The sequence below is a fragment of the Podarcis melisellensis genome, assembly GCF_964234715.1.
Source record: "Podarcis melisellensis genome assembly, chromosome: Z".
NCBI lineage: Eukaryota > Metazoa > Chordata > Lepidosauria > Squamata > Lacertidae > Podarcis > Podarcis melisellensis.
The window spans coordinates 8,383,871-8,398,792 of NC_138547.1; the positions used below are offsets into that span (position 1 = coordinate 8,383,871).

General features: G+C 45.1%; 1 protein-coding gene and 1 long non-coding RNA gene across 2 annotated transcripts; both read right to left on the reverse strand.

Moving 5' to 3' along the window:
• On the reverse strand, positions 1-8,988 carry ATP6V1G1 (ATPase H+ transporting V1 subunit G1). The gene is made up of 3 exons (XM_081896658.1): positions 8,680-8,988; positions 2,376-2,476; positions 1-749 (listed from the first exon to the last, which is right to left on the reverse strand). Exons 1-3 carry the CDS (start codon positions 8,759-8,761, stop codon positions 576-578), a joined length of 357 nt encoding a protein of 118 aa, XP_081752784.1. The 5' UTR covers positions 8,762-8,988; the 3' UTR covers positions 1-575.
• Positions 8,989-9,137: 149 nt separating this feature from the next.
• LOC309361602 lies at positions 9,138-12,814 on the reverse strand. The gene is made up of 2 exons (XR_014164552.1): positions 12,587-12,814; positions 9,138-9,698 (listed from the first exon to the last, which is right to left on the reverse strand). It is a non-coding gene; the product is annotated as an uncharacterized lncRNA (long non-coding RNA).
• Positions 12,815-14,922: the final 2,108 nt, after the last annotated feature.

A 14,922-nucleotide genomic window follows, 5' to 3' on the forward strand; every position in this document is an offset into this window, starting at 1 on the left:
TCACAGATTAAGTAAGACTTTTACTTTTCTTCAAACATCTGTAAGGGCAGGATTCTAGTTCAAGTTAAACAGGAAGATATACAGAGTATAGCTGTTCAAACAGAATCTACTTCAAGAAAACACACCGTCACAAGTCATTGGACTAGTCTGTACGGTAAGACTCACAACTCTTTATGAACAAAACTTCCTCCCTCTGCTGGTGTGAGCTTGTCATTGGCCATAGCACCAGGCTCACACATTTCCAGTTTTAAGAGATATACAGAAGATAGCATAGGAGATCTCATCCTTCCTAACTTTAAAATACTTCATGGGGACAGAGTGAGCAATACTTATCACAAGTCTTACAATATTACCCTTCCATCACAATGCACTTTTGAGACATGTAACTTGTATATATGTATCTTTGGATGAGCTCCAAAAATGCTACAAAAGGTTCTCAGGAGGTTTTAGAAAGAAGAGGCAAAAAGATTATCTACAACTCTCTGAAATAAGTTAAGATCTGTTACAAAAGGAGGGGCACAGCTAGAGTCGGTATTGCTTAATACTTCCTGAACGCCAAAACACTCCCCCTGCCCCTATCCATTGATGCGGTAGTTCAAATGGATTTCTGGCTTGATGTCACAGACTAAGTTGAGCAGGCTAGTCAGCACCTCCTCCCTGTTCTTCTGGAAGTTGTTCTGGAGAATGGTCATCTTCTCCTGAGTCTCCTTTTCCACCTCAGTGGTGGAACTGCCATGGGAACCAAGAGCCTGGGGCAACAAGGGGGGAAAAGTTTATTCAACAAGCTGTAATGCCGAAAAGTACATGTCATACCAGAAGTAATTTCGTGTCTTTTCTAGGATTCTTCAGTGCCTCGATCCAGCACAATTCTATGCATATCTACTTAAGCCCCACTGAGCTCTCAGTAGCTTTGTGTATGTGGCCCTCCAGGCAAGGGTGGGGGCTTTTAGTCCTCCAGATGCTGCTGAATTGCAACTCCTTTCAACCACAGCAAGCATGGCCAGAGGCCAAAGTTCAGAAAGTCCCAGGTTCAGTCCCTGAATTCCCAAGGTAGGTATGGCAAAGACTCCCTGTCTGAAACCCTAGGGAGGCAATGCCAGTCAGTACAGACAAGTCTGGGCTAGAGGGACTAGTGGTCAGGCTTCAAAGGCCACCTGAAACATGCCCTTCCTGTAATACCGTGGTACCTCCGGTTGCGGAGAGGATCTGTTCCGGAGGTCCAGCCGGATCCCAAGGTTTTCGCAACTAGAGAGACTGCTTCTGTGCACGCACGGCGGTAGAGCACTTCTATGCATGTGTGCGTGGCAAAAACCCGGAAATATACTTCCGGGTTTGCTGCTTACGTATCCAGAAGTTTACGTAACTAGAGGGATACATAAGCGGATGTACGACTGTATAATGAAAGGAGAGATGCTACCCAAAATAAAAAAAATACAAAACATAAAGAGTTGTAATTTTAAACATGTTGGTACAAATGACTGGAAAATCCATATTCTGAGCAAGTACTGTACTGAACTTCAACTGCTGTTGACAGCATTTTAAAAATAATGCTGCAAGAGAATGGTGAGAGAAAGTGACCAAGCACAAGTCCTTTTTGCTATTAATCAGTTGCAAAAAGGGACTCCCGGCTAGTACATGTTCTCAAGCTTGCAGCAAACACAATTCTCCTTTTCTGTGAAACTATTAAGTTACAAGGAACATCCCCTCATTTCCATCTAGAAGCCCTAACTTAAAAATAAAAAATGAGAAAGTTGGATAAATACTCTATGTATATGCGTGTGAGTGCATGCCAGTTTAGCTTTTTAGGCTGGAGTTGAATGGGGGTCTGAAGAAGAGTGTATCGTAGAACTGGGAGGAAAGGCAGCCAGGATGATCAGATGGTTGGAATAACTTTTTAAGCTTAGGGGATGAATTGACAGGGGGAAGAGGCAGAAAATTTAAGTTGAATAACACACGGTGTGAAGGAAAGTGGCTTCCCCGCAAAATTCCTTTCACCCCAAAAAACCTTATGGGCAGAAAATTGGGCCGGATGGAGAAAAGAGATTCAAATTCCACTGCTTTAAGATACAGCAACAGCCATTGTCTTTAGAAAGAAGTTACGATATATCCACTGAGTGAAGAGCGGTCTAGATTGTAGGGATGATGACCCTGTGCCCTTCAGATGTTGCTGGATTACAACTCATTATTAGCCAGGGAGATGAAGTCCTAACAACATCTGCAGGGCCACAGGGCCTTAATCTCTGCACCAATAACTGCTGTTGTCAGTTATATCCCAGACTTCCAAGAATCACCACACGGGCAGGTAACAAATCTGGGCAGAGAAGAGCAGAGAGGAGTGAAAAGAAAATCTTAGCTAGTATGGAAATATAACCAACCGCTGCTTCCTTGGCTTTGAAATCCTTCTCCCTCTGCAGGCGATATTGTTCAATTTCAGCTTGAGCTTCTTCTTTCGCTTGTTTCAACCTCCGGTTCTTTCCTTTTTATGGGGGGAAGGGGGAGAAAAAAAGAGAGAGGCAGGAGTGCTCAGATATCGGAGCAGTTAAGAACTGTAAACTGATTCAGCTAAGTTGCTCTGCTGTTTTCAGATTTTAGCAGGGGGTGCAACCACCTATTAAAGAAGTCAAGGGCCATTTATTATTTACTTATTGCACCTCTAACCCACCTTTCCTCCAGAAAGCCCAAGGTGGCCTGCATCGTTGTCCTCCTCCTCATTTTATGCTTGCAACAACCCTGCAAGGTGGGTTAGGCTGGGAGGCAATGACAGGCCTGTGAGAAGTCTGTCCAGTGGCTGATTGGGGTTTGAACTCTGGTCCCCCAGATCCAGCACACTCTAATCACCACACCATACTAGTTCTCAGCCCTGACTTAGTTACAGGCAACAGCAAAGTACTTATTTGAATGCTGTTGAGCTGTGATGTCAATTCACAGACACACTTATAGCCCCAAAAGGTTGATTCACCTTGACGTAATGTGTGTATGTCTCTTGCTAGTTATGTACACTGTGTGTGCAATCTTTAGAATGCCACAGGTAGCCTTGATAACCTAAAGCATGCATTCATGGATAAAGAATATAGGGCAGTCAAATTACAGGGCAGTGATGATATTCACTGTGTACAAACCAGGAAGATAACTTCAGTATGGTCTATATAGGATTACCTTTGAAGACAGCTTGGAAACTGCAACTGGTCAAGAATGCAGCTGCTAGGATGTTAACGAGAGATGGTACCTTGGAGCACACAACACTGATATACCATCTACACAGGTTACCATTTTTGTTTCCATATTCAATCAATCCAAAGTGCTGGTTTTGAGCTTGCATGATCCAGAACATAATTTTCAGTAGTGGTGTCCCATCTCTGGAGCTCTCTGCCTAGGAATGCTTTTTTGGCAGTTCCATCTCTTGTATTTTGGGCACCATGCAAAGACTTTTTTTTTCAATTCATTCAAGCTTTTCACAAAGCTTAGTTTACCAAATAGCATTAAACTGTATTACAGACTCACAGAATTGTAGAGTTGGAAGGGACCCCAAGGGTCATCTAGCCCAACCCCCTGAAATGCACAAGAGGAGGAAAGGGAATTCTATGCAGACTGCCAAACAAGTAGGGTGCTGGATGTGAGTTTCCTAAGGAAAGGCCTCGGGCTTCACACCTCAGCCCCCCTCTACCTCTGCAGCTTTTGGGCAGCCAGGGTTGACTGATGGGTTCCCCCACTCTGGATGTAACCAGCCCCAGACACCAGTGTGTATTTTTGGGGGAGGGTGGCAGAAGGGGAGATCTGCACTACACACACCCAGGGTCTAGAAAGATCCACCATGAAGTTGTCTTGTACAGTTGTTAATTTCTCCTCCCTCATAAGCCCTAGAACATATTTAGGGGGCATGCAGGGAGGGGAATTTCCAATACACAGCCAAAAGTGCTTGTGCTAGCAGAGCTGGGTAACATTTCCTCCCACTTTTGTACATTTGGTTTGCTGCATTGAATATTTTGTCCCCTCTGAGAAAGGCACGATACAGATACACAAAATATATAACTGAACTCGCAATGCCTGTCAAGAAACTTGGAACATGACACTTGTAGGCCAACCCCATGATGTGTGAACCCAACTAAGTTTTTGAACATTTGGGGCTGACTGGAAGCAACATCTTTAATCAAGGCTTGGGATTTGTCAGTTTCCAACATTTGGATTAACCAGACACTTGCTTGTTACACTGTCTTTCGGGCACATGACATGCTTCCGCTGGTCTGATGAGCCAGCAAGTTCCTTCCTCCAAGCAGTCATGTTGGGAAAGATTACAGGTATTTCCACACACAAAAATAATATATTAAAAAGTGGATTAATTCAAATAAAGGAATTTTAGTTGAGCAGAAGGCTTCCGATTCCCAATAGACAAGACAATACAGCATATTACGTTTCTAGTCCAAGTCCCTAAGTGCATGCCAAGGTTTGTTCAATCATTTCAGGATTACACAGAACATGACTTTGTAGACCATCTGCCCACCACAAACAACTGGCAATCTGCAGGCTAAAATTTGTTTGCACTGAGTAAACTGGCTTATGCAAAAGATTGCCCAATGCATCCAAAAGTGGAAGCTGCGCTTGGAGTCAAGAGCAAGCCCTAGCCCAAACTTGATAGCCTTTGCTTCCTGACTTTATTGTTGCTGTGCTCCTGTGCTACTATTCTACTAAGATAAGCAAAATTTTCCGCAGGGACCCTAAAAAAGCATACATACACCAAGTTCCTCTGTGGCACACCAGTTCTACCTGCAGTGTTTGGGCTCCTTCAGTAAACAGGTCCTCCACTCTGCCCTCCTGGACTTTGCTGTAAAATAGGGTTGCCATACATCCAGAATTTCATGAACATATCCAAAACAATGCAGTCGGAAGCAGAGTCCGGGCAGAAATTGCTAAAAATTGCAGAAATTTTGGGGCTATTTTCATATTTTAGTAAGGGGCGCAACCACCTATGAAAAAAGTCAAGGGCTATTACTATTTACTTACTGCACCTCTAACCCACCTTTTCTCCAGAGAGCTCAAGGTGGTCTCCTCCTCATTTGCCCAAACGACTGTCTGGATTTTCACTGTTTGAAATATGGCAACCCTCTGTAAGAGACCACAGCCCGGCATCTCCAAAATGCACACCACCACACCTCTTCTACTGAAGACTCGGCCTTTCTAAATGTTGTAATTGTAGTCCATTTTTTAATAACTTTTTAAACCTTTTTTTTAAAAAAACCCTTCCTTTTTAACATGGAAGGAAACTATTTAGGGGGAACTAACAAAACCAGAAAACAAAAACACTCCCCCCCCCCTATTTTCACTGGTAGGGATGAGTGGGACAGAAGAAAATTGAAGAGGGAAAAGGCACATAAGGAAGCATAGGGCTGGAGGAGACAAATGTGTAAGAAAGCAAAGGGGCAATGGAATCATTGGGGAGACTTCATGGGTAAGGAGGAGGAAATGGGGGACATAATGAGGCAGGAGAAAAACAGACATGAGAGCCACAGAAACATGGACACAGAGAAGGGGAGAAGGAAAGTTTTATTTCTTTTTAACTCCTAAGTAAATAACCCTAGTCTACACATACTAAGCTGTGATCTCGCATAAGGTTTACCTGGCTTTGAAAAGGCGGTGCCACAGTTCTGGCAGCATCCCAGAGCCCTTGCACCGCCTTCCAAAAGTCAGACAAAATGGACGAACCAGTAATCTTTCATAAAATGGTGCCTTTGCAAGGTTGACGCCCCAAGTGGATTTTCTCAATTGTGCGCCAACTCAGCTCAGCGCCGGTGCAGAGAAACTGCTAGTAGCGCGGAAGGAAAATTCAGGGTTCTGGCAGGGTCCTAGAGCCCTTCCCTCCTTCTGAAAGCTGGGCAATTAATAGGCTTCTGGTGCCTGAGCTCTGGTAGCATCCCACTGCCCTACCAGTCAGACAAAATGGACGGACTTTGTAATCTTTCATAAAATGGCGTCTGTGTGAGGTCATTATCTGGCGCCCACACATGGATCTTCTCAATTATGGATCTTATTAATTTTGTACCACCTCTGCCCTCTCCCCTGTGCCGAAGAACTGCTGGGACTGCTCTGGGAAGAAAGCTCCAGGGCTCTGGCAGGGTCCTAGAGCCCTTCATTCCTTCCCAAACTAGGCAAGCACTAATTAGGCTTCCAGCTTATGAGTATCCTACATAAACATAGTTTTAAAATGAAAAGGGCTGCAACTAGGGCTGGGCGATGCCTGGTTTTCAACAAAATGATATGTCACCAGCTAAACATCATGATATACTGATATATCACAATGTCTGAAATAAGGATGGAACTATGTACAAGCAATGACCAATGCACGTGTTTCTAGTTGATACGTGATCGCACATACTGCGAAACCCGGAAGTGATCCAAAAAGTCGTTAAATAGGGACACTTTACGGGGGGTCCACTAACATGTGGGGGTCCAGAATGTAACCCCTGCACAAAAAGAGGACTGCCTGAAGAGGCAAACAGGGTAACGTCCTGGCAACTGCTACTACTTAGAGGTCCAAAACTTACAAAAAAAATTTACCTTTAATATATTGTTGCAACTGTTATTTTATAGTACATTTAGCACATTTTCTCAAATGTTAATGCTGTAGGAATAAGTAGCAGAAATACCACAGGGATACAGAAGGGAAGAAGCGAGGAAAGAGGCTTAAACAAGAGGGCAAGGTTTATTTTTATGTTTTTAAAACTCAGAAGTTATTTACAACCATTTATTTTTCGATGCTACCAGCAATAGCTTCCAAGCGAGCCCATTTGAGAGCAGCAACCCTTCAAAAGGGAAGGCTGGGCAATGGGGGAGGCAAGGTGGAAGGGGCTTCCTGCTCTTGCAAGTGCTCCAGTAGGGCTCTGGTGGCTGCTACAGGCAGGGCCTGCCAGCACAGAGAACCCAAAATAAAAGGAAGTGGGAAATGGGTTCCCAGCAAGAAGCCTGGAGCCAGTTTGGACCAGTGTATTCCTCAACCACCTACCAACCTGGCACCTGCACTTAAATCAAGCAGTTAATGGTGTCTATATTACTGAGGAAAGTTGCCAGGACTTTCTTCAGCGCTTGCTCTTGTGGTCCGCTGTCCCCCGCAGGGAAGAGAAGATGCAGCAGAGCAACAGAGGTGGTAAGAATCATGAGAGAAGTGATGACCAGCTTCAGTTTTCCCCACATTGTGATTTTGTAATTACTGTGTGTACACATTGTGATTTGTGGTATATGTTTCATAATGTTTACCATTACCACAATGTGGACTTCAAATAGATTCTGGGAGATCTGATCTGAGAAAGTATTTTGTAGAACCTCTGTTGATCACAATGACCAGAGCCAACTATACATAAGGAAGCTTCATCTTATGATCTCCTTCCAAGCCACACTATTCTCATGTGTCCCAGCAACCTAAGCTACCTCTCAGCACAACAAAGAAACAGTTATCACCTCACCCTTCCTTTAAGTCCCAAGCCACCTCACAGATATGCTTTGGGCCTCCCCTTGTCATTTTATCCTTGCACACTGCTGCATAAATACAAATGTTAGACCCCTTAAACATAGGCTATTCATTGCTAACCCTTTCAACCTTAAAACAATAAGTTCTTTTCTCTGCCATTTTCACTACTGGGATTTCCATACAACCACTGTAAAGTTGCAGCCTTGCCTCCACTGAGGGAGGGATGACAGTTCTTACTGACAGCAGATCCCAGCTTCAATCCCTGCCATTTCAGATCCTCTGCCAAAAACTCTGGAGAGCTGCTTGCAGCCAGTGAGGCAATACTGACTTAGACCAATAATATTATAAAAACTTTCCTGGTCACCATAATTCGCTTACTTACAGTACTAGCTGTGGAAGAAGGAAAGCCTGTGCCTCAGCTCCATCACACCTCTGCCTGCCTGCCTTTTCATGCTGACCGCAGAGCATGGGGTTTTCCCTCCTCCATGGCTTGCAAGGAAATAGGCTAGTATTCTCTTAATAGGCTAGTAATAAAATACTGAAGGTTAGCAACTTATTAGCTTATCTGCAAAATATTGGGGAATAATAAGTCTTGCCTTGCCATCCAGAACTGTTGTCAGGATAACAACTTTTATGCAACATAACATAATGAGAATTAGGTAAACAAAAATTCCTGAAAAGTTTGAGTGAACTGAAAAGTGTCTTTGCATTGTGCCAAAAATATAGGAGGTGCCAGACAAGCTTTGCTGAGCAGAGAGATCCACAGCTGAAAATTATTTTTTGGCTCACACTGTCAAAACCAGCACTTTGGATTGATAACCACGATAATTTGATTCAGTGTCAGCCATTTGTTCAGTGCTTTAGAATAGTTGTCTCAGCCTGCATTTTTAAATTCCTGTCCATGAATAAATACGAATGAATAAGCGTAAACACAAACAAATATTTAAAGCGAATAAATAAAAATAACGAAATGAGAATAAATACGAATACATTAATGAATAAAATTAACGGAATACGAATAAGTAAACAGAAACACATCATTTAAGAATGGGTAAAGAAATATGAAATAATAAAGAATAATTGAATAAATGACAACAAACGCAAAGAAATATTTAAAAACAAATACAAATGAGTGAATAAATAAATAAATAAAAATGAATAAAACTGCATCCAGAGTACTAAGCCACCCCGCCTCCTCCTCCAGCCCCGGCCCGCCCACTCACTCTTCCGGGCCTCGGCAACCTTCTCGGCTGCCCTCTTCTCCGCCTGCAGCAGCTGCTGGATGCCCTGCGACTGGCTGGCCATGGCGGTGCGGCGGTCGGCTCGGCTAGCGGCGGTCGCGGCGCTCTCCGGCAGCTCCTGCCGGCAGCTCTACTGGCTCAGGTCGGCTCTCTCCCTCTTCACGACCAGGCCGCTGACGCCCCTCTCGCAACTCCCCTCAGGCAAAGACCGGCACGGAGACCAGCCAGCGACGCGGGTCACCTGACGGGTAGTCAGCGGAAGGGGCCGTGCCAGGATTTAGTTCCTCAAAATAACAAAAACGATATTGGCTAGTGTTGTTAATCCTCTTTTCCGGCGCGCGTTGACGTCACTTCCGGCGCGAGCGGGCAAGCGCTGAGACGCTCTAGCCGCCACGTCGTACCCAGCCACCTTCGCCTGAAAGCGACATCAATTTTTTCCCCTTTACGCGCCCCTTCGAACTGAGAATTAAAATTAACAGGAGAAGCTTCTTTGACGAAGAAGCCGCCCAAGCAAGAAAGCCGGGTTTCAATTATCTCTCCGCTCTATGGTTTTCCTTCTCCATGTTGTCACGTGGCGTGCGTCACTTCATCTCACGCCTCACCCGCGAAAGTCCTCACTGCGCACGCTCGAGCTTTAGTCTTTTAAACTCCGCCTCCCGGCGTTGCGCGCGCCGACCTGCCGTTCCCTTGCCGCCGGCTTCGCCTCTCGCTTGTGGGCGGCGCTTACTGCTGTTGCTCCTCCCTCTTTGTTATGCTACTGTATACCTTCACGACACGCACACCGATCAAAACATTGCTCGACTGCAGTGCGCAGGCGCGAGTGTCCGTCCTTCCCCTCCTCCACCCTCTGCCAGGCATTAAAAATACTCAGCTGTCTCACGTGAGGAGATAACAAATGGTGCTCAGCCCACAGGACTTTGGCACAGCGCATTTCACCTCCTGATTACAGCGTCTTGGCTTCCACGTTACGATCAAGCGGTGTTTACATAGAAATAAATACACTAACATATATGCTCCAGATGATTGTATGTACAGGGTGTATGTTCCAGATTCAGTGTAGTAATTCAGAAGAGAGATTTTGATGAACGAGGAAACGCATTTATCTATCTATTTCATGAAATTCATATGTTGCTTTATTGTTAAAACAAAACAAAAAAGCCTTAAAAATGGGTGGCCCCATTAATGAAATACCCTCCCTAGGCAAGTGAGAGAGGTGCTAGGGTCAAAACTATGCTATACAACACAATATTTAATTATTGCTTTATGATTTGTTTTCTTCTACACTTTAAAAAAAATAGAAATTTGATTGCTTTATATAGGTGCAAAATCGGTATAAGAATGCTTCATTGATGTTTAATACAGCAGCAATCACAAAAACAAGAAACCATGTATTCAGTTCAAGTTTTCCTTAAGAATGGACCCATTTCAATTAATGTATATAAGTTACTCATGTCCATTAATTTTTGATGTGGCTACTCTGAGTAGAACTTAGCCAGATACAACCCTAAAAGAAGACCCTCCAAGTGTCCCTATTTTCCAGGGACATCCCTGATTTAGAGAAGCTTAGGATGTCTCATTTCATGGGAGAAATGTTGGAGGGTATGGAGTTATTTGACTCCCAAGGTGTCTGAAGGCAATCCTATATAGGGAAGTGTTGTTTTTTAACGTTTAACGTTTTATTATGTTTTTAGATATGTTGGAAGCTGGGGCAATCCAGTAAGATGTGTGGGGTATAAATAGTAAAATTATCATTATGGAATGTGACGTCCCTATTTTCATTAGAGAAATATTGGAGGATATGTAAAAGTGTATTGCTTGTTCATTGAACTGCTTACAGAAAACTTTCTTGCGTCTTTTGTACCAGTACATAACAAAACTTCCATTTTTCAATAAATAAATTATCTGCTTGTCTTCCATCCTTCACTCTTACAATATGAGTTGATTTCACCATATCAGCCAATTCCCATAATCTTACTATCCCATCTTCTAATGCCGGAATACATTTTCCCCAAACGTAGCGGACTGTAATACAAGCAGCTGTTCCCAAATTTATTTTTAATTTTGTGTCTACTCGTTAAACCATATCCAAATAATATAGCTAATGTTCTACTGGAAATTCATATCCTATTGTAAGTTTAACTTCATTTATTACAATTGTCCAAAATATTGATCTCTTCAAACACAACCAGAAAGCAGTGTCATACCACTTTTAAAAGTCATGGTTTCCCACTAAGAACCCTGGGAAATGCAGTGTGTAAAGAGTACTGAGAGTTCTTACAGGAGACCCCTAGTTCCCACAGACAGCTACAGATTTCAGAGTGGTTTAACAATCTATCTGCAAAGGGAACTATGAAAATGTAGCTGGGGTGGGGGAAAAGAGGCCACTGAACAAACTCTCATCACCCTCAACAAACTACAGCTCTCAGGATTCCTGGGGGGAAGCCATAGCTGGATGTGGCCTAAACCATGCTGGTGTTCAATGCCAACGAGATACTGTACTAATTTGTAAATAGTGCAATTCCATACATGTCTGCTCTGAAGTTCACCTCCCCACCCCTCTTGGGGAAACTATAGGGAAACTCAACACCATCTTGCCTGGGCTGGATTGGTCCCACAGAGATTCCTCCATGGACCAGATTGCGCACATGCGCAGAAGCGATTTCCGGCGCCGCAGAAGTGAGTCCCCGTGCCGTGCTACGCTGGTTTAGCACAGTACACAAGCGGACAGCTCAGTTTGGAGGCGACTCGTAGGCCGGTCAAACGACCTCTGTGGGCCGCTTCCAGCCCATGGGCCTTAGGTTGCTGACCCCTGCTCAACACTCATCTACTCTGAAGCACCCCTATGGGCCTGGGATTCCCAGTTATGTGTAAGCTTTCTCTACTGAGTGTCCACCAAACAGCAGTTAAAACCAGAAAGAAGCGTGTGCCAGGGAGGCCGTGGGTCCCAGGCACACATTTTTTGTGGGGTGTGTATGAACCAAAGGCCCCCACACAGGCAACCACAGTGAGGCCCAGCCTGGTGCTCCTATCCACCCGCCTAGAGCTTTGTCAGTTGGCTGGGCTTCTGGGCGGGTGGGCAGGCAGCTTAAGGAGGCCTTGCTTTGCTCTGGTGGGAGTGGGGTCACTTAATGATGCAGCTTCAGTGGCACCGGAGGGACTGGTGCCCCCCGCCCGGTGCACACACGCACACCCTGCCCGGCACGCGCACATGTGCCCGCCCTGAGCACTGACAACCAACACTACGCTGCTGGTTTAAACATAAGTACAGTGGTACCTCAGGTTAAGTACTTAATTCATTCCTGAGGTCTGTTCTTAACCTGAAATTGCTCTTAACCTGAAGCACCACTTTAGCTAATGGGGCCTCCTGCTGCCGCCGCGCCACTGCTGCATGATTTCTGTTCTCATCCTGAAGCAAAGTTCTTAACCTGAGGTACTATTTCTGGGTTAGCAGAGTCTGTAACCTGAAGCATATGTAACCTGAAGCGTCTGTAACTCGAGGTACCACTGTAATTATAACAGGTACTGCAGTGTGAAAGGAACATTAGAAAATGGAACAGAAGCACTGGCATTATATTGGGAAAACTAATACAGTGGTACCTCGGGTTAAGTACTTAATTCGTTCTGGAGGCCCGTTCTTAAGCTGAAACTGTTCTTAACCTGAGGTACCACTTTAGCTAATGGGGTCTCCCGCTGCCGCTGTGCCGCCACCACACAATTTCTGTTCTCATCCTGAAGCAAAGTTCTTAACCTGAGGTACTATATCTGGGTTAGCATAGTCTGTAACCTGAAGCATATGTAACCTGAAGCTTATGTAACCCTAGGTACCACTGTACTCAGCCGAAAAAGCAAAAACTGCAAACAGTACACAGAACACTTTTAAATACTAAACCTGAGGCCTGAAGGTCGTAATTCTGCTGAAGTTCAAGAACAACAGATGAAGCAGAAATATTGTCTGTGTGAGACATTACAACACATGGTCCACAACCCCTGGCGTTTAATGCTAGATTATATTGCAGCTGCAAAGTGTGCTAACAGCTTGTTAGAAATGACCCCATTTACAAAGAGAGCCAACATGCTCTCTTTGCTAATCAGATTTCAGAGGATTTCGTATGTAGCACATCAGATTCAGCTCCAGCCTGAAGAAGCTGGAGAAGGGCACTGAGCGTCCTAAAGAAGGAGTCATTCCTCCCCCCCCCCCCGGTTTTTTTTTTAATGCACTTTGGGTGCCTTTAGCGGAACATTTGAGCTGTGTACTGACATCAAGAGCACATGTGCTTCCCTGTGGTGGGTGGGAATTATAGAAATTCTCTCTCTGCACAACATAATGAATGGAAAGGGTAATTTGGTGAAAAGAAAAATATTGGGAGCAGTATAGTCAGTGCCTCCCCCCCCAAAAAAATGTTAAAAATATGCCACTTACTGTAATAATTTCATGGTGAGGACGCGGGTGGCGCTGTGGGTAAAAGCCTCAGCGCCTAGGACTTGCCGATCGAAAGGTCGGCGGTTCGAATCCCCGCGGCGGGGTGCGCTCCCGTTGCTCGGTCCCAGCGCCTGCCAACCTAGCAGTTCGAAAGCAACCTCGGGTGCAAGTAGATAAATAGGGACCGCTTTCTAGCGGGAAGGTAAACGGCGTTTCCGTGTGCGGCTCTGGCTCGCCAGAGCAGCAATGTCACGCTGGCCATGTGACCCGGAAGTGTCTTCGGACAGTGCTGGCCCCTGGCCTCTTGAGTGAGATGGGCGCACAACCCCAGATTGATGAGCACGTTAATAACACACAAATTGTTAAGAGAGTTGAGGAACACCAGTGGGAGCAAAACAGCAGAAGTCAATGGGCACCCTCATTCATATTTCCTGACTGTGGCCAAGGGTCTTTAGTAATCTAAGTTTGGTCAGAATAGACCCATTTACCATATTTTTCTCTCTATAACACTCACATTTTTTCTCCTAAAAAGTAAGGGGAAATGTCTGTGTGTGTTATTGAGCAAATGTGTGGTCCCTGGAGCCGACTGGCCCGAGTACAGGGGCAAAAATCAGGCAAAAATCATGCGGAGGAGGGAAGACTAAAGAGAGGAGGTTGCTGCTTTCCTGCATTCTGCCTCAGGGTCTTACTGCCCACCCTCTTCTGTTTTCGGTTGCTGTGTTTGCTCAAACGCAACAAAGAGCAGGGAAATCCCCTGCCCTCCTGGCAAGCAGAGAGGAAAGGATAGGATCGCCTCCTTCCTGCTAATTCCTTCCTAGTCATACTGCGCGCAGGCTCCAGCCCACCCGGCTCAGGTTCCGTTGGCTAGGAGCGCAGCCGACAGCCACCACCTCCTCCTCTCTGTGCTCCGGTGCTGCTGCTGCGTCCAGCATTATAGGGACTCGCAGGCAGCCGGAAAACATGCAGGAGAGAGAGAGAGAGAGAGAGAGAGAGAGAGAGAGAGAGAGAGAGAGGGGGGGGGGGCTGGCTTGGGTGGGTGGGTGGGTGAAAACTTTTGCCTTCCTTTCCTCCCTCCCGTTAAACCCCTCTCCTGCATTGTTATCCAGCTGCTTCTCCGCACACCCCTCTCGTACTCCTTGTCCCTTCTGTGTTTTTCCTTCCCTCCCTACTTAAAACGTGGTTACAAAGCACGGATCCACATGGATCCTCAGGATCTTTGCATTGGGTCACCCCAAATTCACCATCAGATCACATAGCATGTCCATGGCTACAGCCTGCACCAAAAGAATCACACACCCACTGTTGCCTGGGGCCACAATGGTGCAAAAACGTGGTTACAAAGCACAGATCCAGATTCTCAGGATTTTTGCGTTGGGCTACCCCAAACTCACCGTCAAATCACATGTCTCTGGCCACAGCATGAAGCACAAAAATGATACATCCACTGTTTCATTCAGAATTTTTTTTTCTTGTTTTCCTCCTCTAAAAACTATGTGCGTGTTATGGTCAGGTGCGTGTTATCGAGTGAAAATACGGTAAATGAATGGGCCTAAGTTAGTCATTTCCATTAGCTTCACCGGTTTTAGTCTGACTAGAACTGACACTCAATGCAGCCTATTCATTCCATGGTTATGAGAGAAGTCTATAATAGGACAGGACAACTTGCTCTCTAAAGGTTATATTAGGGCCTGATTAAGAAGTTGGAATCTACAGGTTACCAACTTGGATAGATGCTTCCCCTCAAATCACAAACATTGAATTGAGGCAACAACTGACTTGTTCCAAGTAACAACACAAAAACAACC